General features: G+C 49.5%; 1 protein-coding gene across 2 annotated transcripts in view; it reads right to left on the bottom strand.

The window, feature by feature from the left end:
- SH3RF1 (SH3 domain containing ring finger 1) overlaps positions 1-20,223 on the bottom strand; it is a 160,797-nt gene extending 140,574 nt beyond the window's left edge. The window contains exons 1-2 of one of the 2 annotated variants that reach the window (XM_052645071.1): positions 20,106-20,223; positions 18,219-18,706 (exon numbers count right to left, since the gene is read on the bottom strand). In XM_052645071.1, the coding sequence (XP_052501031.1) occupies positions 18,219-18,611 (393 nt within the window). In that variant the 5' untranslated portion in view covers positions 18,612-18,706; positions 20,106-20,223. The remainder of the gene's footprint in view (positions 1-18,218; positions 18,707-20,105) is intronic. The other variant, XM_052645072.1, reaches the window with a different exon arrangement.
- Positions 20,224-22,892: the final 2,669 nt, after the last annotated feature.

Raw genomic sequence — 22,892 nt, forward strand, 5'->3', positions numbered from 1 at the left:
CTCAGTCCAGAAGTAAAGAAAGTGGGATCACAAAGAGAAACTTAAATAAACCTAGCAACACACAAGAATTTGCAAAATAAATATTCACGAAGCATCCCGCTCCTTTGACAGGGACCTACACCTACAGAACGCCCAGAAACCCAGCATGAGGCAGCCCTCGGGTCCCCAGGCCTTGCTGGTGAGGCAGCCCTCGGGTCCCCAGGCCTTGCTGGTGAGGCAGCCCTCAGGGGCCCAGGCCTTGCTGGTGAGGCAGCCCTCGGGCCGCCAGGCCTTGCTGGTGAGGCAGCCCTCAGGGGCCCAGGCCTTGCTGGTGAGGCAGACCTCGGGCCGCCAGGCCTTGTTGGTGAGGCAGCCCTCAGGGGCCCAGGCCTTGCAGATGAGGCAGCCCTCGGGCCGCCAGGCCTTGCTGGTGAGGCAGCCCTCGGGGCCCCAGGCCTTGCTGGTGAGGCAGCCCTCGGGGCCCCAGGCCTTGCTGGTGAGGCAGCCCTCGGGCCGCCAGGCCTTGTTGGTGAGGCAGCCCTCAGGGGCCCAGGCCTTGCAGATGAGGCAGCCCTCGGGCCGCCAGGCCTTGCTGGTGAGGCAGCCCTCAGGGGCCCCAGGCCTTGTTGGTGAGGCAGCCCTCAGGGGCCCCAGGCCTTGTTGGTGAGGCAGCCCTCAGGGTCCCCAGGCCTTGCTGGTGAGGCAGCCCTCGGGTCCCCAGGCCTTGTTGGTGAGGCAGCCCTCGGGTCCCCAGGCCTTGCTGGTGAGGCAGCCCTCGGGTCCCCAGGCCTTGCTGGTGAGGCAGCCCTCGGGTCCCCAGGCCTTGCTGGTGAGGCAGCCCTCGGGTCCCCAGGCCTTGCTGGTGAGGCAGCCCTCGGGTCCCCAGGCCTTGCTGGTGAGGCAGCCCTCGGGTCCCCAGGCCTTGCTGGTGAGGCAGCCCTCGGGTCCCCAGGCCTTGCAGATGAGGCAGCCCTCGGGTCCCCAGGCCTTGCTGATGGGCTGTTCCTCAGGACGGACCATGCCCTCATCTGTCAAGAAACACTGGGTCGAGCTAGTGCTACTTATCTTTGATCCCACAGCTCAGCCTCCTGACAGAGGCCATGATGACTCAGGTATTTCCACACATTACAGTTAAACACCTGACACACTAACCACCACAAGGCATCAGTCTTCCAGGTGTCTTCACCAGAGAAACCAGGATCATGTTCTCCCCATAGCTGGTCAGGATTCGAGAACTACAGAGTCCCTTGGAGCTTATTTTTTCTTCTAACTGCCCCCTTTCTGCTTCAAGATTAGGAATTTTAATTTAATTCTGACCCTGTGTGTTGCCTCTTGCAGGATTTAGGGTGTGGAGGTGCCATTCACTGCTAATCACATCATCACCTGTGCTTCTTGCCAACCACAGGGGCTACCCAGTATCTCCATCATCTACACCAACATCAAGCCTTATTACAGGTAACACTTCCACCCCTAGAGCAGAGGTGCAGGCAGAGCGACCGGAAGGGGTTCAGTGCTTCAGCCCATGCTGTCAGCCACATGTCAACTGACGAAGTCAACACATCCCCACACCACATGCAAACATAAGCTCAAAATGGCTTACAGACTTAAGTATGAGACACGACACCACAGAACTCTTAGAAGAGAACACAGACTAAACGTTTCCGGACATAAACCGTACCAATGTTTTCTTAGGTCAGTCTCCCAAGGCAACAGAAATTAAAGCAAAAATAAACAAATGGGATGTAATCAAATGTACAAGCTTTTATACAGCAAAGGAAACCATCAACTAAAGGAAGACAGTCTATGGACTGGGAGAAAATATTTGCAAATGATGCAACCAACAAGGGCTTAATTTTCAAAATATACAAACAGCTTATACAATTCAATAACAAAACAAAACAACAACAAAAAAAAAAAAAATCAAAAAATGGACAGAAGAACTAAACAGACATTCCTTCCAAGAAGACACTGATGGCCAACAGGCACATGAAAAGATGCTCAACATTGCTAATTATTAGAGAAATGCAGGTTAAAACTACAATGAAATATCACCTCACACCAGTAAAAATGGCCATCCTTAAAAAGTCTACAAACAATGTATGCTGGAGAGGGTGTGGAGACAATGGAACCCTCCTAGACTGTAGGTGAGAATGTAAATTGATACAGTCACTACGGAGAACAGTATGAAGGTTCTTCAAAAACCAAAAATAGCGTGGCCACATGATCCAGCAATCCTACTCATGGGCATATATCCAGAAAAAAAACTGTAATTTGAAAAGATACATGTACCGCTTTGTTCAAAGCAGCACTATTTACAATAGCCAAGACATGGAAACAAGCTAAATATCAATCAACAGAGGAAAGGATAAAAAAGATGTGGTGTGTATATATACAATGGAATACTACTCGTTCATAAAAAGAGTGAAACAATGCCGTCTGCAGCAACGTGAAGGGACCCAGAGATTAGCATACTCAGCAAAGTATTATAAGGCAGAAACAGAAAGACAAATACCACGGGACAACATTTATAAGTGGAACCTTAAATACAACACAAATGTATTTATCCACAAAAAAGAAAGAGATTCACAGACACACAGAATAGATTTCTGGGTGCCAAGTGGGAGAGGGGCTGGGGAGGGACAGACTGGGAGTTTGGGATTAGGAGATGCAAGCCCATATACATAGGATGGATAGACAACAAGGTCCTACTGCACAACACAGGCAGCTGTATTCAATATCCTATGACAAACCACAATGGAAAAGAATATATACACATAACTGAATCCCTCACTATACAGCAGACGTTAACCCAACACTGTAAATCAACTATGTAAGGTGAGATGAAAGCCGCTCAGCCATGTCTGACTCTTTGGGACTCCATGAACTATACAGTCCATGGAATTCTCCAGGCCAGAATACTGGAGTGGGTAGCCTTTCCCTTCTCCAGGGCATCTTCCCAACCCAGGGATCGAGCCCAGGTCTCCCACATTGCAGGCGGATTCCTTAGCAGCTGAGCCATAGAGAAGCCCAAGGATACTGGAGTGGGCAGCCTATCCCTTCTCCAGCGGATCTTCCAGACCCAGGAATTGAACCAGGGTCGCCTGCATTGCTGGTAGATTCTTTAGCAACTGAGCTAAAAAATCAACTATACTTCAGTAAATTTTTTCAAAATTAAGCAAGTATTCAGTAAAGATCAATGTCATCCTTGGGAGCTAGCTCCTATTAGATCCACTTTATATTCGTTGTGTCAGAGTGACAATCTGTGTGGGGGGACAGGAAATAACAGATCACATACTTTAACAAGGCTTCTGGTTCAATTCAGCAGAACATTCTTTCTAATAAACTAGGAAAACATGACTACCAGACCACCGTGGTGGGGGTCACACAAATGTTTTGAGGGCCACCCCCCAGAGAGGGTCTGATGCCAGTCAAGTTTCCATAGCCTCTGGTAATACCTTCGTAGCTGACTCAGACCGTGGAGAACAAATATGGTTACAGGTGTCAAAAGTACACGTGTGGGAAGAAGGCAAAAGGGTCCAAGTGGACGTGGGATTCTGGGATATGAACTTTCAAGCCCATCAAGATGTAGTCCCTGAAGCAAAACACCCACTACCTTCTCAGGAGAAGTCAGAAAAGAGACATAAAACACAAGATTCCTGCTCCCAAGTAACATATAACTTGGTACAGGAGACAACACTGAAACACCCCAATACAATATGGTAAAGTAATTAACCTCCAATTAAAATAAATAAATTTATATTAAAAATTAAATTAAAAAAAAGAAAACAGTCAAATACCAAATCAACCCTGAATATTCATTGGAAGGAGTGATGCTGAAGCTGAAGCTCCAATACTTTGGCCACTTGATGCGAAGAGAAAAGTCTCTGCTGCTGAGAAAGACTGAGGGTAGGAGGAGGGGACAACAGAGGATGAGATGGTTGGGTGGCATCACCAACTCAATGGACATGAGTCACAGGGAAGCCTGGCATGCTGCAGTCCATGGGGTCAAAAAGAGCTGGACACAACCGAGCGACTGAGCAAGAAAAAGTACCCAGTGTAGGTATTTAGTAAACATTTGAACTTTCAAGGCTTCTGGTTCAATACAATAAATACAATACTCTAAATAAATATAATAACAAATTAAGTATGTTTTTAAGATCAAGGGTCCACACAATTACTATTACTATTACAGAAGCAATTACTGTTACAGAAGCTGCATTTTCCCATGGAGAGCTACTGACCACTGTGAGGATGACAGAGACAGGAGGTGGTTTAATTAGGAAGCAAAAACCAAAGGCTCACATAAGAGATGGGAGACAACCAAACTTAAAAGAAGAGAAAATCTGAGCGCCTATGCAAGCATGAGTCAGCCACACAGGGAGTTATTTTTAAAGAGACAGAAGGAGCATCGCACTCAGGAGGGTCACGTGACAGCCCTTCCCCAGGGCAAGGCTCTCTTCTTCCCAGAACTCTGTGAGCAGGCTCAGGGCACCCCTGGACAGGAACCCAGGCAAGGGGAGAAGCTGGCGGGCTTCCAAAGGAGAGCAACTAAAATGACTAAACTGTCAGGAAATGGTTCCTCTGGGGACACATAAAGGAAGTGCCGTGTTTAGGCCAGATAAGGGATGGCCCGGGAGGCGGCTGGGAGGGTACAAGGGAGCGCTTCTTTCCCATGAGGGACAGGACGAGAGGAATGTGATGAACCTGCAAGGACGTGGAGCTGGATGTGATACAACAACAAAACAGAACTGGAACTCCCTGGCTCCGATTCCGTGAGGCTCTGGACTAAGCCACCAACAAGCTTCTGAAATGTCCTTTCCAAAAGACATTTTACAGTGCAGTAGATGGCCATCCTCCTAAAATGTCCACTCAGTGTCCTTTCTTCCCCTACAAAGACAGGAAGTGAATATTTTAACTAAAAATAGAAGCTCCATTAAAAAAAACAAACAAAAAAAAACAACCCCAAACTTATTAAAAGTTCAAGCAGAGCAAAGCTCTTCACTGTTGCTTCATTTTCAAAATTCACAGAAAGTTATCAGCTACATAAATGCACTTATTTAGTCAGAGATGGTTCCCAGTCAGTCAGTCAAGTCACTCAGTCGTGTCTGACCCCACGGACTGCAGCATGCCAGGCTTCCCTATCCATCACCAACTCCCAGAGCTTGCTCAAACTCCCAGAGCTTGCTCACCATCCATCAAGTCAGTGATGCCATCCAACCATCTCATCCTCTGTTGTCCCCTTCTCCTCCCGCCTTCAATCTTTCCAAGCATCGGGGTATTTTCAGTGAGTCAGTCCTTTGCATCAGGTGGCCAAAGTATTGGAGTTTCAGCTTCAGCATCAGTCCTTCCAGTGAACACCCAGGACTGATTTCCTTTAGAATGGACTGGTTGGATCTCCTTGCAGTCCAAGGGACTCTCACGAGTCTTCTCCAACACCACAGGTCAAAAGCATCAATTCTTCTGCACTCAGCTTTCTTTATAGTCCAACTCTCACATCCATACATGAGCACTGGAAAAACCATAGCTTTGACTAGATGGACCTTTGTTAGCAAAGCGATGTCTCTGCTTTTTAATACGCTAAGTTGGTCATAGCTTTTCTTCCAAGGAGCAAACGTCTTTTAATTAAAAGAGATGGGCCTAGTCACATTTTAAAAAGCCATCAGCTACTCTAGATAGGAGATAAAAAATAATCAAAACACAGATAAACTGAGCAGAGTATCTATCTAAAAACATGATGTGGGCACTCTCAAAGGAGGGGCGGGGAAGGGTGAGCGGCGTAAACAAAAATCAGCTTCAAGGAATAAAGCACACATTCTACATCCAACATCCATTAAGGGACCCAGGTAGGGACATCATAATCTTCCCTAACACTAACTCTTAAAAATCAGAACCAAGCTACAAAGCTCATCTAGTCTCCCTGACAGACGTTTGGGAATCTAAGATTTTTCAAAATTCTGCCAAAGAACCGAATCAAAAGACAAGCATTTTTAATTATTTCAGCTATTATTCTCCCCATGTCATCAAAAGAGAGAGAGAAATAGGGAGGCAGGGAGAGAAGAAGAAGAAACAGTCATGGATGGTCAGCATGTCAGGAATTCCATGGCCGCTAGGGCCCCAGGAGGAGGAGGGAGAGACACAAGGCCCCAGGCTCCCCTCCCAGCCCAGGGTCAGCCCGAGGGGGTGGCAGAGCCAGGGCAAAACCAGGTGACAACCGTCACTAACTCACGAACTGCTCAGGAACCTCAAGTTTAAGCTGCCTGCTTAAAACAGAACAAAATGTCCGACGACATGAACCCGACAAGTGTCAATTAAGGAAATCACCAGACTACACAAGCCTGCGTGCACTAGGGCGTGCACATACACACACAGCTTACTTCGCAACGTAACTGACACGGGCCATGCAAAGCTCGCGTTCTGGGAAGAGGACCAGAAGGCACTCACGGTGCTGAGCGTCCACCAGTTCCCAGGCACTGGGCCGCAGACCAAGGGAGACGTCAGGGTGAGGAGAGAAGGTGCCCAGAGCTGCACGGGAAACGAGGGGCGCAATCCCCCGCCATCGCGTCCTCCCAGGACACAGAGAGCAGCCGCGCCCCGTCCCCTGAACCATGTGAAGCAGCCTCGTTTCTCTGGCACCTCCCTTGCCCTGAATGAAGCCCCTCCACCCAGCTGCTCCCACTGCCCTCAGCTCACCGCCCACATGACCTCCCGATGTCTCCTGACCACTTTGCCAAACGACCCACCACCTCCATCCTCACTCCCAAAGCCAAGTGTGCCCACGAGGAGGAGCAGGTACGTGGCTGCCCTTGCTGCGCCCCTCAAGGCTCATCTGCCCCCAGAGAAGCTCAGCCACTCCCCCGCCCCCCACTGCCAGCATCAACACACTGCCGGGACAGCCGGTCAGAGTGGGAAAGACAGATGCGGGGAGCCCAGACCCCTGCAGGGCAGCACACCTGGCTGGGTACACTCCAGTCTCAGCCCTGGGGACCCCAGCAGGCAGAACAGAGGCGGCCCGGCAAGCACCCCAGCCCCCAGCTGGGCTCCCCAGCTGCCCTCGCCTTCCTGTGCGTCCCCCTGCTCCACGCCCAGCACACCTCCCACCCGTCTGAAGACACAGACACACCTCCAGGGACACTCAGGAGCTGCGGGCCCAGGTGACGCTGAGGCACGTCTCCTGCCATCTCACCCAGATGGTGTCCAGACACTAGCCTCAGTCTGTCCTAAACGCTCACTGTCGAAGCTGGTCTTGGCATGGGCAATCAGGTCAGAATTCTCAGGGCTGCATTGGAACTCAGATACACAAACCTCTAGTTTTAGCAGAGAGGAAACCCTGGCCTGTGGAAAAGAAATCACTGGTGGCAAGTCACCAAGCCGGGACTGATGCCACAGCCCCATCACTTGGCACCGCACAGGTGGTCCTCACATCCCATCTCCTGACATCCTCCCAGCGCTAGCAGCACAACCAGAGTGCCTCACGCCACAGCTGTACTTTCCTGGACTCTGTAAATGCCACACGGTCTCCTACTGATGACCTTCACCTAACATTTCACTTTCAGCAAAATCACTACCCTGGTACAAGAGAGTCTGGGCTTTCAAGATCTTCTAATATTTTGGACTTGTCCTAAGAATAGGTAGAAAATAGAAACACGAAAGTGCTAATAGTATTACATACAATGAAATACATAATACTGAATGAAAGTAATTAGACTGACCAAAAATGGAAGAAAAAGTAAAAACATATGAAATGCTGGAAATAATATATCTGTGTGTTTAAAAGACACACTCAACCATGGGAAACAAAAAAACAAAAAAAGAAAAAAAAAAAGAAAAGAGAGACATTTGGTAACTAAATACCCTTTTGAATGAGCTGAGCAAATAAAAATCTAAGGTCTGAGGTTTAACTTATTCCTGACATTGTTTCCTCTATGTGGTCAATGCGTTAAAAGAATTTTTAAAGTTCTATAAAGATACATGTTTAACAGCTAAGCAGTTATTTAATCAGCAGTGTCAGAAGATTTTCAGCTCTATGGAAACATAATCTCCTCCTAAGAAATCTAACATTCAGCTTTCACCCTTAGTGTCCAAACACCTTCCAGGAACTTTACAAATACCAAACTGCTGGCTCCCAACATGAGGTTCTGCCCCGTTGCTGTTGCATTATTTGTGGAGGCGGACAAGCTTCCTTCCTATGACTTACAACCAGGTAGGGAGAAGGCAATGGCACCCCACTCCAGTACTCTTGCCTGGAAAATCCCATGGACGGAGGAGCCTGGTGGGCTGCAGTCCATGGGGTCACTAAGAGTCGGACACGACTGAGCATCTTCACTTTCACTTTTCACTTTCATGCATTAGAGAAGAAAATGGCAACCCACTCCAATGTTCTTGCCTGGAGAATCCCAGGGACGGGGGAGCCTGGTGGGCTGCCGTCTATGGGGTCGCACAGAGTTGGACACGACTGAAGTGACTTAGCAGCAGCAGCAGCAGCAGGGAGCGCTCTGGGCATTCCAGGTGGCACAGTGCTAAAGAATCCACCTGCCAATGCAGGAGACCCATGTTCGATCCCTGGGTCGGGAAGATCCTCTGGAGAAGGGAATGGCAACCCACTCCAGAATTCTTGCCTGCAGAATTTCACGGACAGAGGAGCCTGGCGGGCTACTGTCTGTGGAGTCAGACATAATGTAGGACATGACGCCGTAGCATGCGTGGAACCCCTCCAGCAAATTCACATTTCATCCTGGCAGTTCTCTGCTGTCCAGGAACACTCAGTACATTTCAAACACAAATAGCTGTGAAAAGAAGAGAGGTGAAAAGCAAAGGAGAAAAGGAAAGATATAAGCATCTGAATGCAGAGTTCCAAAGAATAGCAAGAAGAGATAAGAAAGCCTTCTTCAGCGATCAATGCAAAGAAATAGAGGAAAACAAGAGAATGGGAAAGACTAGACATCTCTTCAAGAAAATTAGAGATACCAAAGGAACATTTCATGCAAAGATGGGCTTGATAAAGGACAGAAATGGTATGGACCTAACAGAAGCAGAAGATAATAAGAAGAGGTGGCAAGAATACACAGAAGAACTGTACAAAAAAGATCTTCACGACCCAGATAATCACGATGGTGTGATCACTCACCTAGAGCCAGACATCCTGGAACGTGAAGTCAAGTGGGCCTTAGAAAGCATCACTACGAACAAAGCATGTGGAGGTGATGGAATTCCAGTTGAGCTGTTTCAAATCCTGAAAGATGATGCTGTGAAAGTGCTGCACGCAATATGCCAGCAAATTTGGAAAACTCAGCAGTGGCCACAGGACTGCAAAAGGTCAGTTTTCATTCCAATTCCAAAGAAAGGCAATGCCAAAGAATGCTCAAACTACCGCACAACTGCACGCATCTCACATGCTAGTAAAGTAATGCTCAAAATTCTCCAAGCCAGGCTTCAGCAATACGTTACCCATGAACTTCCAGATGTTCAAGCTGGTTTTAGAAAAGCCAGAGGAACCAGAGATCAAACTGCCAACATCCGCTGGATCATGGAAAAGGCAAGAGAGTTCCAGAAAAACATCTATTTCTGCTTTATTGACTATGCCAAAGCCTTTGACTGTGTGGATCACAATAAACTGTGGGAAATTCTGAAAGAGATGGGAATACCAGACCACATGACCTGCCTCTTGAGAAATCTGTATGCAGGTCAGGAAGGAACAGTTAGAACTGGACATGGAACAACAGACTGGTTCCAAATAGGAAAAGGAGTACGTCAAGGCTGTATATTGTCACCCTGATTATTTAACTTATCTGCAGAGTACATCATGAGAAACGCTGGACTGGAAGAAACACAAGCTGGAATCAAGATTGCCGGGAGAAATATCAATAACCTCAGATATGCAGATGACACCACCGTTATGGTAGAAAGCGAAGGGGAGCTAAAAAGCCTCTTGAAGAAGATGAAAGAGGAGAGCGAAAATGTTGGCTTAAAGCTCAACATTCAGAAAACGAAGATCATGGAATCTGGTCCCATCACTTCATGGGAAATAGAGGGGGAAACAGTGGAAACAGTGTCAGACTTTATTTTGGGGGGCTCCAAAATCACTTCAGATGGTGACTGCAGCCATGAAATTAAAAGATGCTTACTCCTTGGAAGAAAAGTTATGACCAACCTAGATAGTATATTCAAAAGCAGAGACATTACTTTGCCAACTAAGGTCCATCTAGTCAAGGCTATGGTTTTCCTGTGGTCATGTATGGATGTGACAGTTGGACTGTGAAGAAGGCTGAGAGCCGAAGAATTGATGCTTTTGAACTGTGGTGTTGGAGAAGACTCTTGAGAGCCCCTTGGACTGCAAGGAAGTCCAACCAGTCCATTCTGAAGGAGATCAGCCCTGGGATTTATTTGGAAGGAATGATGCTAAAGCTGAAACTCCAGTACTTTGGCCACCTCATGCGAAGAGTTGACTCATTGGAAAAGACTCTGATGCTGGGAGGGATTGGGGGCAGGAGGAGAAGGGGACGACAGAGGATGAGATGGCTGGATGGCATCACAGACTCGATGGACGTGAGTCTGAGTGAACTCTGGGAGATGGTGATGGACAGGGAAGCCTGGCGTGCTGCAATTCATGGGGTCGCAAAGAGTCAGACATGACTGAGCGACTGAGCTGAATTGAATGAAAAGTCACCCCTGTTCATCCGTTGCTGAGTTACATAAACAGTGAACATACAGTGTTCTAAACTTTTGTCCTTGTTAAAAAATATTTGGGGAAATTTTTAATTCCTTAGTTGAACAGAAGAAAGTTGAAACTTGACAGACCAAGCCTTTCGGCACTCTACTAACTGCAACTTATCATTTCACGTGCACGCTGCTTATTGCTGCCTTTTCCCATGTTTCACAACTCAAATAATCTACCGCTCAACGGCCTTCCTCCCCGTCCTGCTGTCCCAGGAGCCCACTGGTAGGCTGGCTGCCTTTGCAGTGACAGGTCCGCCAACCTCCCGGAGGCCAGTGCTCCATCCTCTGGATGGGCTATGGGCACAGAGACGCCCAGGGCAAGGACGGCCCCACACACAGCGTGCATGGAGCTCGCAAGTTCTCTTTTTATGGTCACGACTCTCAGAAGTCTTTGAAGTTGAGGGGAAAAAGTGAGGGGGCATACACAGTATGACAGCTTCCCAGGTGGCACAGTGGTAAAGAATCTGCCTGTCAATGCAGGAGACACAGGTTTGCCCCTGGGTCAGGAAGATCCCCTGGAGAAGGGCATGGCAACCCACTCAGTATTCTTGCCCGGAGAATCCCATGGACAGAGGAGCCTGGGGGGCTACAGCCCATGGGGTCGCAAAGAGTCAGACGCGACTCGGCGACCAAACAACAATACACACTATGACAAAAGCTTTGGGAGGCTGAGGCTGGGTTCCACAGTGAAGGAGCCCCACAGTCGGACACCACACAGCTGCGGAGAGGCTGGCTGACTCACACCAAGTGGTGCTCAGGCCCTCGCGCCTCGCAGAGGCGAGCAGTGTCTCCACCGTGGCCAGGCGGGACCCTGGAGGCCGAGCACCCCATGCCCACCAGGCTGCAGGAGGGAGACCAGGTCACAGACACGCGGGGCCCCGTGCAGGGGGACGGGGACGGGAGGCATGTGGGCAGCAGGCGACCACAGCAGGGTCTGCTGCGAGAGCCCGGTGCTGGGAGAGGCCCGCAGGTGCGGGGCGAGCAGGACACCCGGTGTCGGATCCGGCCCCAGGACCGCCGTTGTTCTCCACCACCCAGAGTGCTCGGGACACTCTGTCACAACGGCCGCAGGAGAGGGACACAGGGCCTGCCTGCTGCCACGCAGGGATCCTTTTCTATCAGGACGAAGCATGAGCCAGGGACAGCGAGGTGGACAGAACCCCGCTGGCTGCAGCGCTGAGGCACCTGCGGTGGCGGCCGGGGGCCCTGCACCAGCTCCTGGGCCTCTCCAGCCGCCCTCCCCACGTCCACAAAATGCGGATTTCTTCCTGTGCAGCAGTGAGAGCACGGACACGCTGACAGTGACGGCACTTTGTGGAAAACTGCACGTTGCTGATAGCACGTATAATAGGATCCTGTCTCTACGCAGCTGCTTCCTTAGGGAAGAAACATACCAAAAACCCCTCACAGTGGTCACCTCTGGAGATCAGGATCAGAGAGAGGAGAAGCCGTCATCTCCCCTGTACATCCTCTCTACCACAAATTTCTTAGGATGAGTACTTACTACCTTTAATTTTTTTAATGGGGAGAAAAACACTATGTGGTCATTTAAAAAGAAGGAAGCATGTTAATTCACGGACTTGCAGGCTCACAATTCATGCGCTCTTCTGTGTGTATAGTACAGCTCAATAAAAAAGGTGTCTTCTTTTAAAGAAGGTAGATGCATACGTGCTCAGACAAGACGAGATTTCCCAGACATATTCTAGTCATCAGATACGCAGAGTATGGAATTCCACTTATGTAAAGAACCAAAACAACCAGATGCATACACATATAAACGTATACAAAGAGATAAAGAAACACACACATTATACTTCCAAAGTGAAGAATTTTTTTTGACAGCCAGGATGTTTTCAGGAACTCATTTTGAAATTTACATTTTAAAAATAACAATACTGTTCCAATAACAATAGTCCTTAACTGCAAAGGGCTGGTTGAGATTTACACGGTAAGATCCACGATCCATTTGTGGTACAAAACAAGAGTCATTCGGCGTTTCTCTGCTGCATGCAGGCTTCCTGCCCAGTCCAGCCCTGAGCCTCACTGCCCTCCTGACTCAGGAACAAGGCAGCGGCCAGGGTTAGGGTGGACACAAGGACAGAACAGGGGTCAAGGAGAAGATAAATCAGTAAATAGGAGAGGTCAAGAATGTCCGCGACAGTGTTCGGCCAAAACCAGCAACACCTTTGTTTATTTTGACTCAGCCACTTGGAAACATCAAAACCTCCTGACCTCACCATCCCCTGTCCAAACCACCGCCTGAACACCCAAGTTTCTCCAGGAGGGATGCTCCCCCATAAGCTGCAAAGGGAGCTGGTCCTGCATGCCCACTCTCACGAACCTCCTCCCCCCGACCAGATGCTCACTCCAGAGTCACCGCCCTCACCTCGCGCTCTGTGGCCCCCCACCTGCTGCCTCCCTGTGCGTGTGTGCTCGGTCAGGTCTGACTCTGTGACCCCGGGGCCTGGAGCCCTCCAGGCTGCTCTGTCCATCGCATTCTCCAGGCAAGCATACTAGAGTGGGTTGCCATTCCTTTCTCCAGGGGATCTTCCCAACCCAGGGAGTCCAACTCATGTCTCCTGCATTGCAGGCAGGTTCTTCTCAGTGGAACCATCTGGGAAGTCCCAGGAACTAGGGGAGAGGACTTCAACTTCTGTGTCTGGGAGGACACAACTCAGCCCCTCACAGTCAGCTCCAGGGAGTGAGGGAAGTGTACCAGGGAGAAATGAAAACAGGAGAAAGGAATTTACCTGCGCCCTGGTTTCTAGAACTCCTCGCCTTCCCCGTCTACCGGTCCCCGGACACCAAGCTCCGACCTTTTCTGCCTGAGCCTGACGGTTATCTCAGGCCCAGAGGCCCCCCCCCACACACACACCCTGGGAAGCTTGTGAATATGAACACATACACACACACACACCCCTCACCCTAAACCAGGCCCCTGCCCATCCTCTCTTCTACTCTCTTTCTCTCTCACACATACACCCTCATGCTAAACCTGCCCCTTATCCATCCTCTACCCAGCTCCCTGCCTAACACTGAGCACCTGGAATGACCTACCTGCACTGTTAACACTCTATCAAAAGTGTGTCTCCCCACCAGATTGACACACAAGTTCCTAAGCAGAATCTGCATCTGGTTTGCCCAGTTCTATCTATTCAGCAGCTAGGGCAGTACTTGGCACCTAGTTAAGTGCTTGATCAATATTTGCCAGATAAAGGAAAGACTACATGAAATACAAGTCAGTGTCAACCAGGGGTCATGTGATCAATGGTTGCTGAATATGCTCACTCTGAGGAAGCAGCAGTGTGAGGTTGTTATGTAACAACACCTAGACAGACAGGCACAGGCATCAGCTATGGAACCAGCAGAATCACACTCAGAAAGCAGAAATCGATTCCATTAGTCATAATTCTACAGGAACCACTCAAACATGCTGTCCATGTCTCACTGTGGATATACCTATATATGTAAAACCCATCTTCAGTAGGCATTCTCCAGTCCATAGAAACAGTTATCTACAGCCACCCCCGCCCTGCACCTCATTCCCCTGGTCACCTTTGGCCCTTGGATCACAGGAATTCTTTACTTGAAGTAAAGAGCTGCCAGCTCCCTGTGGTGACGTCGACCCAACACTTTTCCATTTGATCCTTCATATGAGACAAAGGTCCATCTAGTCAAAACTATGGTTTTTCCAGTAGTCATGTATGGATGTGAGAGTTGGACCATAAAGAAGGCTGAGCACCAAAGAATTGGTGCTTTCGAACAGCGGTGCTGGAGAAGACTCTTGAGAGTCCCTTGGACTCCAAGGAGATCAAAACAGTCAATCCTAAGGAAATCAACAATGAATATTCATTGGAAGGGCAAATGCCGAATTGAAGCTCCAATACCTGAGGCAAAGAGCCGACTCACTGGAAAAGATGATGATGCGGGGAAAGATTGAAGGCAGGAGGAGGAGGGGGCAACAAAGGATGAGGTGGTTAGATTAGATAGCATCACCGACTCAATGGACATGAGTTTGAGCAAACTCCGGAAGACAGTGGAGGACAGGGAAGCCTGGTGTGCTGCAGTCCATCAGGTCACAAAGAGCTGGACACAACTCAGTGACTGAATGATAACAAAATGTGGCAAGAAGGGCTTCGCAGGTGCCCCCAGTGGGTAAAGAACCTGCCTGCCAATGCAGGAGAAACAGGACAGCTGGGTTCAATCCCCGGTCAGGAAGACCCCCTGGAGGAGGGCACAGCAACCCACTCCAGTATTTCTGCCTGGAGAATTCCATGGAGAGAGGAGCCTGCTGCTGCTGCTACTGCTAAGTCGCTTCAGTCATGTCCAACTCTGTGCGACCCCACAGACAGCAGCCCACCAGGCTCCGCTGTCCCTGGGATTCTCCAGGCAAGAACACTGGAGTGGGTTGCCATTTCCTTCTCCAATGCATGAAAGTGAAAAGTGAAAGTGAAGTCGCTCAGTTGTGTCCAACTCTCAGCGACCCCATGGACTGCAGCCCACCAGGCTCCTCCGTCCATGGGATTTTCCAGGCAAGAGTACTGGAGTGGGGTGCCTAGCAGGTCGCAAAGAGTTGGACACAACTGAAGTGACCGCACGCACGCACACGAGGCAGAAATCACTAAAATTCTGGGAACAGGATGTGTGTCATACGTCAGAAATATTCGTATCTGCTGATAACACCCAGTCTCCCTGAGACACTCTCGTGAGGAGGCCACATGGCCACGATCTAACGGAACAAGGAACATATTTGCTGTTGTTCAGTCCCTCAGTCTTGCTCGACTCTTTGCAACTGTGTGGACTGCAGCAAGCCACACTTCCCTGGAGTGAAGACTTCCTTCAGCATCTCCTGGAGTTTGCTCAAACCCATGTCCCTTGAGTCGGTGATGCCACCCAACCATCTCATCCAATGTTGCCCCCTCTTCTTCCCGCCCTCAATCTTTCCCAGCATCAGGGTCTTTTCCAATGAGTCAGCTCTTCACAGGATCATAACCAATTACCAAACAGCATAACACGTGCTACCAGCACCAGCTTCTGCCACGGTGGGTACAGGCTCTCACATCCCCTGGCTGGTGTCGAAACAGTTAAGGATCTGGGATTCCCTCACCTCAGGGGACACCCCAGGGGCAGGAGGACAACTCCCGGGGCTCTCACTTTCAAAAGCAGCATTTCATAGTTTGGGATTAGCAGATGCAAACTAGCAATATACAGGATGGATAAACAATAGGTCCTACTGAAGAGCACCGGGAAATACAGTCAAGAAGCTGGGATAAACCATCATGGAAAAGATTATGAAAAGAAGGTATGTATAACTGAATCACTTTGTTAAATAAATTTTTAAAAAGAAATAAGAAATAAAGGAACATTTTCTGAAATGTATTTATCTTTTAGGTGCTGGTGCTGTTTCTGTATACCTGGTTATTTTGAATATGTCAAAGTAAAAGGTACCAGTAACTGCTAATGAGAAATTATTTTAGACTAGGTGGGGAAGAAGTTCTTTTTATACGAATTGCAGCATCTGCATCCACCCACATTACCAAATAATTTCAGTTTGTTTGTTATTTTTTCCTCCACTCTCAGTGTCATTCCCCCGCCGCCCCAGCCCAAGTAACAGACATCATCTCCTATTTTTAATGGCCTCAACTGCCTTATCTAAGTTATAAGGCTCAAGCTCAGTTGAGCTTCTTGGCAAGTAATTTTTCTTATGCTAAAGAAGAAACACAAAGTAAACTAAGAAAATCATAATGAGTCAGAATAATAATACTGACATCATCAAAACCTCAAAATAATGTATCTAAGAAAAGTGTCAGTCAATTTTGGGAGATTAGCAGCTCAAATAAATGAACATTCCAGCATCACACTGTCAGTTTCTACGTAAGAAACAAAACCTTAGAATTCAAAGGACACCAAGTTGAATGCTGAGCCCTCGTCTTAAATTTCTTTTTATCAGTAATCAAACATTCACCACATTCCTCACAACAGGTAAGGCAACCTGTCAACTGATGAGACGCTTCTATTCACAGCCAGAAGCTATGACTCTCCAGCATAATTAACAAGGAAACAAAATCCTTCCAAGAAGCAAATCCAATCCCTAATTAAGTGAAGCAGACCTGGGTCAGGTGTCTCAGAAACGACCAACTTGATCAGAGGTTCTCAGTTTGAAATATTCATGAGTCCATGAATGCTAATCGTGTAAACTCCATTTAAAAAAAAAAAAAATCTAAGAAAACCCTATAAGCAATTTCATAAGTAGGGGGCTTCAAATATGCAAAGAAAACCTCCAAAACACAAAGTTCTCACTGTCTTAAAAAAAAAACAGTAAATGTGACTTAAGAGAAATCTGATAGCCTGAGGATAAAACTGTTTTCCAGCGATTAACACATTTTCTGTACTTACCATCTAGTGATGCAAACACACAATTAGTAAGAGACAGGCTTGAGAAGGAAGGAGAATGGTAGAAAGCAGCCCGCCTGTTACGTCTCCAATGGAGCCACACCTGTGAAGCTGACACTATTCAACACCATCCCAAAGGTCACTCCTACATTACATGAAAAAGTCAGTTCTGTGTATTTACTATGAGTATGTGACAAAAATATTCTCATTCAGATTAACTGTTCTTTAAAACTGCATTTTCTCAATTTGGCCAATCACCAAAATCATTTCTTCCAGGATAAAAAAAAAACAAACAGAATTGCTTTAAATGTCCAGAACTACTTTTGAGGTTTACAAAAATGAGAAAAGCATGTTTCATTAGGATGTCGTCAACTGCAACATAATTCAGATTTCTTCAAAATCTCTTACCTTCCTTCTAGAAATTTCTGTTGTGGTAACTGTCGAGATATTTAGCCACACTTGAAATTACTTCAGCCCAAACCCAAAACCACAGAAAAATCTTTCTGATGGAAACATTTTGTTTCAATCCCTGTAAAAGTCAACATAAAGCTAGATTCTCTGCTGTCTTAGCATGGCTCTCAATGACAATCTGTTGCTACAGCAACAAAACTCTGCTACCTGTGGCCATGATTTGTTAAAAATTCCTCCAACCAGAAAATTCTGTGCTGTGCATTCATAAAACCCATAGAATGGCTCCAAGCCACATAAAATTAAAGCTCAATTTCCCACTTACGACCTACCCACACACCTATTTATAATATACAAACATATATGCACACATACATGCATAATTATGACTCTTTCAATGCCATCAAAAAGGTAAAACCACAACAAATTTCCATTTTACATTCCGCATAAAAAACTGCTGTGTTTTAGATTTCATTGAATAATTGCTACTGTTTTTCAAAATTTATCTTAAAAGGCAATAGAGGCCCACCATCCAGGAGAGAATTCTAAAAACAAAACCATTTATTATTTACATCCAATCTCATTCCAAAAAAGAAAAAAACAATTCCTGACTCATAATTTCCTGTCTGTTCCAATGATGTGGCTCCTTTCAGCCATGAGTTGATGTAGAAAACACCCAAAGAATAAAGAAGACATGCGAACATCTGCCTCCGTGGGCTACTCACCCTCACCGGGGGGCTCCAGGCTTGCGCCCGCGGCTGGGGTCCACCCTGCGAGCTCGGGCCATCTTTAGGGCTGCAGGTGACCACAGCACTACTCTGAGCCCTCAAGGCGCTGGTGCAGTTGGTGCCACTGCCCCCCACGGGGCCGGGCTTCCACGGCCGCTGCTTGATGCCGTCCAGAAGTCTGACCAGCAGGATGTTGCTCGGAAGCTGCTCCACACCCGAGCCAACCAGAGTCCGGCACTCGGGACATCTGAGTTCATTCCGGGAACCGACGATGCCCAGCAAACAGCGTTTACAGAACGTGTGCTGGCAAGGTAAGACCTTGGCAGAGGCATCCAGCCGCTCCAGGCACACAGGGCACTCCAGCAGATCCAGCAGGGCCGACTCATCCATCTTCCTCTAGTTCACCAAAGGAAATGCAGCAGTGACACGCATACTTGTGTGCAGCTCTCAAAGTGGCTCATGTAACATCCATGTCAGACGCTGCTCTGGGGCCCCCGGGGAAGAGGAGGGAAAGACAGAGAAGGAGGACCATCACTGGCGGGTAAAGGTACAAAGAAGAGCCAGGAACCCAACAGCACACAGAAGTGCTTCCTGAGAGAATGGAGCTTCGCTTTGGAATACATGGTGCCTGAACTCCAGAGTCAACAACTGAAAACAAAATAGGCTTTTTAAGCAGTTCACAATAAATCCGTGAAGACACCTAGTTCACTGTGCAGGAACAGCTACCAAGTACCACAGGGGACTCTGGCCATAAACAGGATTTATGAAATGCAATAGAAACATAATTTCTCTGGCTTTTAAAGTGAAACCTGAGGCCTTAACTAAGTCCTCAACTTATCTGAGAAGGTGAAAGTGGCAAATGAACTGTTTCCTCCACCTGAGATTCCTTTTAAATACAACCAAGTTCCCCACCATTCAAGCCACTTTGGTGGTAAATGACCCCAGTATTAAAGACATGTTTCTTCGCTGGTCTTAAAAATAGAATTGTTTAATCTTACCCAAGAAAACGAGATGAAGGTTGACAATTCTAAAGGACACACTGAAGATGGGCCCGAAAGCAGCTTAAATATAAACGTACCACCCTTCAGGGCAGCGGCTGACAAACTCGGAAGCGATTTCTGAACGGCCTGTGCTAATCCCATTCAGAAAATCTGGCAAAATTATCACCCAAAGAATCTGAGAATGGAATGCTGGACTGGGAATCGCCAGCAGAATATGAAAATGGGGCCATTCAGGAAAAAGCATTCAGACCAGAGCCTCCACCGCTCTCCTCGACGAGAGCCAGGTGGCGGTGTGGACGCGGGCAGGGGCCTGGCCGTCGCTCTGCTCGCCACAGGTACTGCGGGCCCGCGTGGACGCCGGGCCAGGTGCCCGCGCCGCCAATGAAGACGTTCCCGCGGCCAGAGGCAGGGGGCCGCCCTTGCAGACGCTGGGGCCAGGTGCCCAGGGCGGCCCTCGTCGACGCCGCAGGGCCAGGTGCTAGAGCCGCCCGCGTAGACGCGCCCTGGGGCTGCTGCTAGGGCCGCCGGCGTAGACATCCCGGGGCCAGGTGCCGGGAGCCGCCCGTGTAGACGCGCCGCGGGGCTGCTGCAGGGGGCCGCCCGCTTAGACCTCGCGCCCCGGCCAGCGCCGGGAAGGCAGGGCCGGGCCGGGTGGGTCCACCCGCCGCCTGGCCGCCGCCCCGGGCCTGGCCGGACAGGAGCCCCGCGCCCTCGGGAAGTTTCGGGGCTCAGGAGCGCCCGCAGAGCCGCGTCGCCAGGTCCGCCCGCCGGGCGTTCGGGCGCCCGCCGCCGCAGTGCCTGGGGCCGGACGGCCGACCCTCTCCAACCCAGCCCGGGGGGCGCGGGGCTCGGGGCCGGGGGCTCGGGGCGGGGGGGGTCCTACCTCAGCGCGGCGCCCTCTTTGTCCGCACGCCCCGCGCTCCCCCGCTCGCCAGCCTCGGACGCCGGGCAGCTTTGGACTCCGCTCGTCGCCCGCGCGCTCCCGCCGCCGCCGCCTGCCGGGCCCGGGGAGGGGGAGGGGAGGGGAGGGGAGGGGGCGGGGCTGGGCGGGAGGGGGAGGAGCGCGGAAGATGAGGGGCGGGGCCAGGGAGGAGGCGGGGAGGGGAGGGGCCGGGCGGGAGGGGGAGAGGAGGGGCGGGGCCGGGAAGGAGGAGGCGGGTATGCGGGGCCGGGCGGGAAGGGGAGGAGCGCGGGGAAGGGGGCGGGGCCGGGAAGGAGGAGTGGGAGGGGAGAGGCGGGGAGGGGCGGGAAAGGAGCAGGGAGAGGGAGGAGGAGCAGGGAGCGCCGCCCGCCCTCCTCCGGCGTGTGGGCCCTGCCGGGGGCCGGGGTCGGGGCGGATCCCGGGAGGGGACGGGGAGAGGACCCGAGCGGCCGCCGCAGAGGCTGGGAGGGAGGTCTAGGGGGGACGCGCTGGCCGCAGAGGAGGCGCGGGCGCCGCCGGGTACCTGGACACAGACCCTGCCGCGAGCCTTGGGACCGGGCCAGGACCCGGCAAGTGGGGCGGGCGAGAAGCCCGGCCCAGCCCCGGACCCGGGGTCAGCCTGGCCGGAACCAGCGCCGTGGCCTCTGCCTGCCCTCGCTCCCCCCACCCCCCGCACACACCTGTAACGCCAGACACACACCTGTTAACCGAAAGGTCCTTTGGGAAAACGTCGTCCACAGGTTGTTTCTCATACTCAGTTTAGAGGGAAGACAAGTTAAAATTTTGTGATTGATCGCAAAATTGTCATTTTATTTGCATTTACCGTCCGCTCAACAAACATTTTTCCCAACTACCCTTCCTCAGAGGTGTGCAGAAAATAAGGAGAAGCGGGGACACATACTCCTTTGCGGGAAACCGCTGCCTGCTCTTCACCCAGCCCAGCCCTTTGAAGGGAGTGGATGTTCCTCTAAGGTCCGGCTGGGGCCACGGCAAAACCACTGCAGACAAATGAGAACCACCCGAGTCAGGACACGCTGTGACCCTGCAGTCACCGCTCCCTCACTGGCTGCAGCCTCCTGCTCGACGTTTGAGAGGTGGTCAAGTCCTCACTGCAGCCGTCCATCTTCCCTCCATGTGTGTGTTAGTCGCTCAGTCGTGCCTGACTCTGCGATCCCAGAGACTGTGTCCATAGGATTTTCCAGGCAAGAATACTGGAGTGGGTAGCCATGGATGGAACCCAGGGATGCAACCCACTTCTCCTACATTGCAGGCAGATTTTTTACCATCTGAGCCACCAGGGAAGCCCCTTCTCTCATTAGCTTCGCGCTAATGGTTGAATATGCGGACAGTCTACTGCCTGAATGCCAGGAAGAACAGCCCACTTGCCCTCCATTAGAAGGGAATGAATATGTATACAGAAGATGGATAAACAAAGTCCTGCTGTACAGCACAGAGAACTGTATTCGGTATTCTGCGATAAACCACAATGGAAAAGAGGATTTAAAAAAGGATGTATGTGTATGTATAATAGAATCACTTTGCTGTACAGCAGGAATTAACACACCATTGTAAACCACCCATAGTTAAGTTTTAAACTATTGATTAAAACAAAAAGTGAGCAATGGTATAAAGGAGATGGAAGATGCACAGAGAGGCAAAATCAAGCAGCAGAATGAGGGGGCTATGGAAATGATTTGGTTTTGAGCATTGCTGATTTCAAAGCAAAGTAACTTATTGCAAGTTTTCCATAACACACTGAATTGTAAAATGTAGACACTATTTGAAAATGTTTCATTTTTAGCTGCTAAAATGTCTGTTTATCTGACAAATAAATGTAAACCTTAAAAAGAAAAAGAAAATAACTACCAAGTTTGGAACAGTAAAAGCATCTGCATGTAATAAAAAATGAAGTGAACAAATACATACATGCATTTGAGTTGAGAAAGACAAGGGGGAACATGATCAGAACAGAGCAGTTTTAAACCACTAATCCACCAAGTCACCTTGAAAGTGACTACTTAGTCTATGAACTTCTGCATCTGCAACAAGATGGGTGAAGGGAAGGCTGATCGGACAGTTACAGTCAGTCAATAGGTAAATATTATGTGTCATTTATGGTTATTAAAACCAAAACTCAAACAGGTTCACTCGCCACAACTAGCCACTTTGGACCAAGACTCAACTTCATGTCTGGATTCCAAGACCGGTTTCTTCCTGCTGTCCCAAGGGTGTCTTTCACAGGTCACCTCAGGCACCCCTGAGTGTGCTGTGTGACCTGCAAGGGAAAGCTGGCACTTAACCAGATAATGACACTGGAGACCAAGGGACAATTACGTTTTATTTTATTCTTATTTTAGTTACTGTTTGTATTTAGAGAACAGTTCACAAGGTCTGGGAAGAGGGCATGGCAACCCACTCCAGTGTTCTTGGCTAGAGACTCCCATGGACAGAGAAGCCTGATGGGCCACAGTCCATAGGGTCACACAGTCGGACGTGACTGAAGCAACTTAGCATGCATGCATGCATGCACTCACACAAGGCCCTGAGTGGAATGGTCCAGCTTTTGAAACTCTAGTGCCTAGCTGCACCCCTTATCAAGGGCTTCCCTGGCAGCTCAGTGGTAAAGAACCCGCCTGCCAGGGCAGAAGACTCCTGTTCAATCCCTGGGTCAGGAAGATCCCCGGAGAAGGAAATGGCAACCCACTCCAGTATTCCTGCCTGGGAAATCCCATGGACTGCCAGGCTCCT

The sequence above is a fragment of the Budorcas taxicolor genome, chromosome 8 (assembly GCF_023091745.1).
Source record: "Budorcas taxicolor isolate Tak-1 chromosome 8, Takin1.1, whole genome shotgun sequence".
In the NCBI taxonomy this organism is placed as follows: Eukaryota; Metazoa; Chordata; class Mammalia; order Artiodactyla; family Bovidae; genus Budorcas; species Budorcas taxicolor.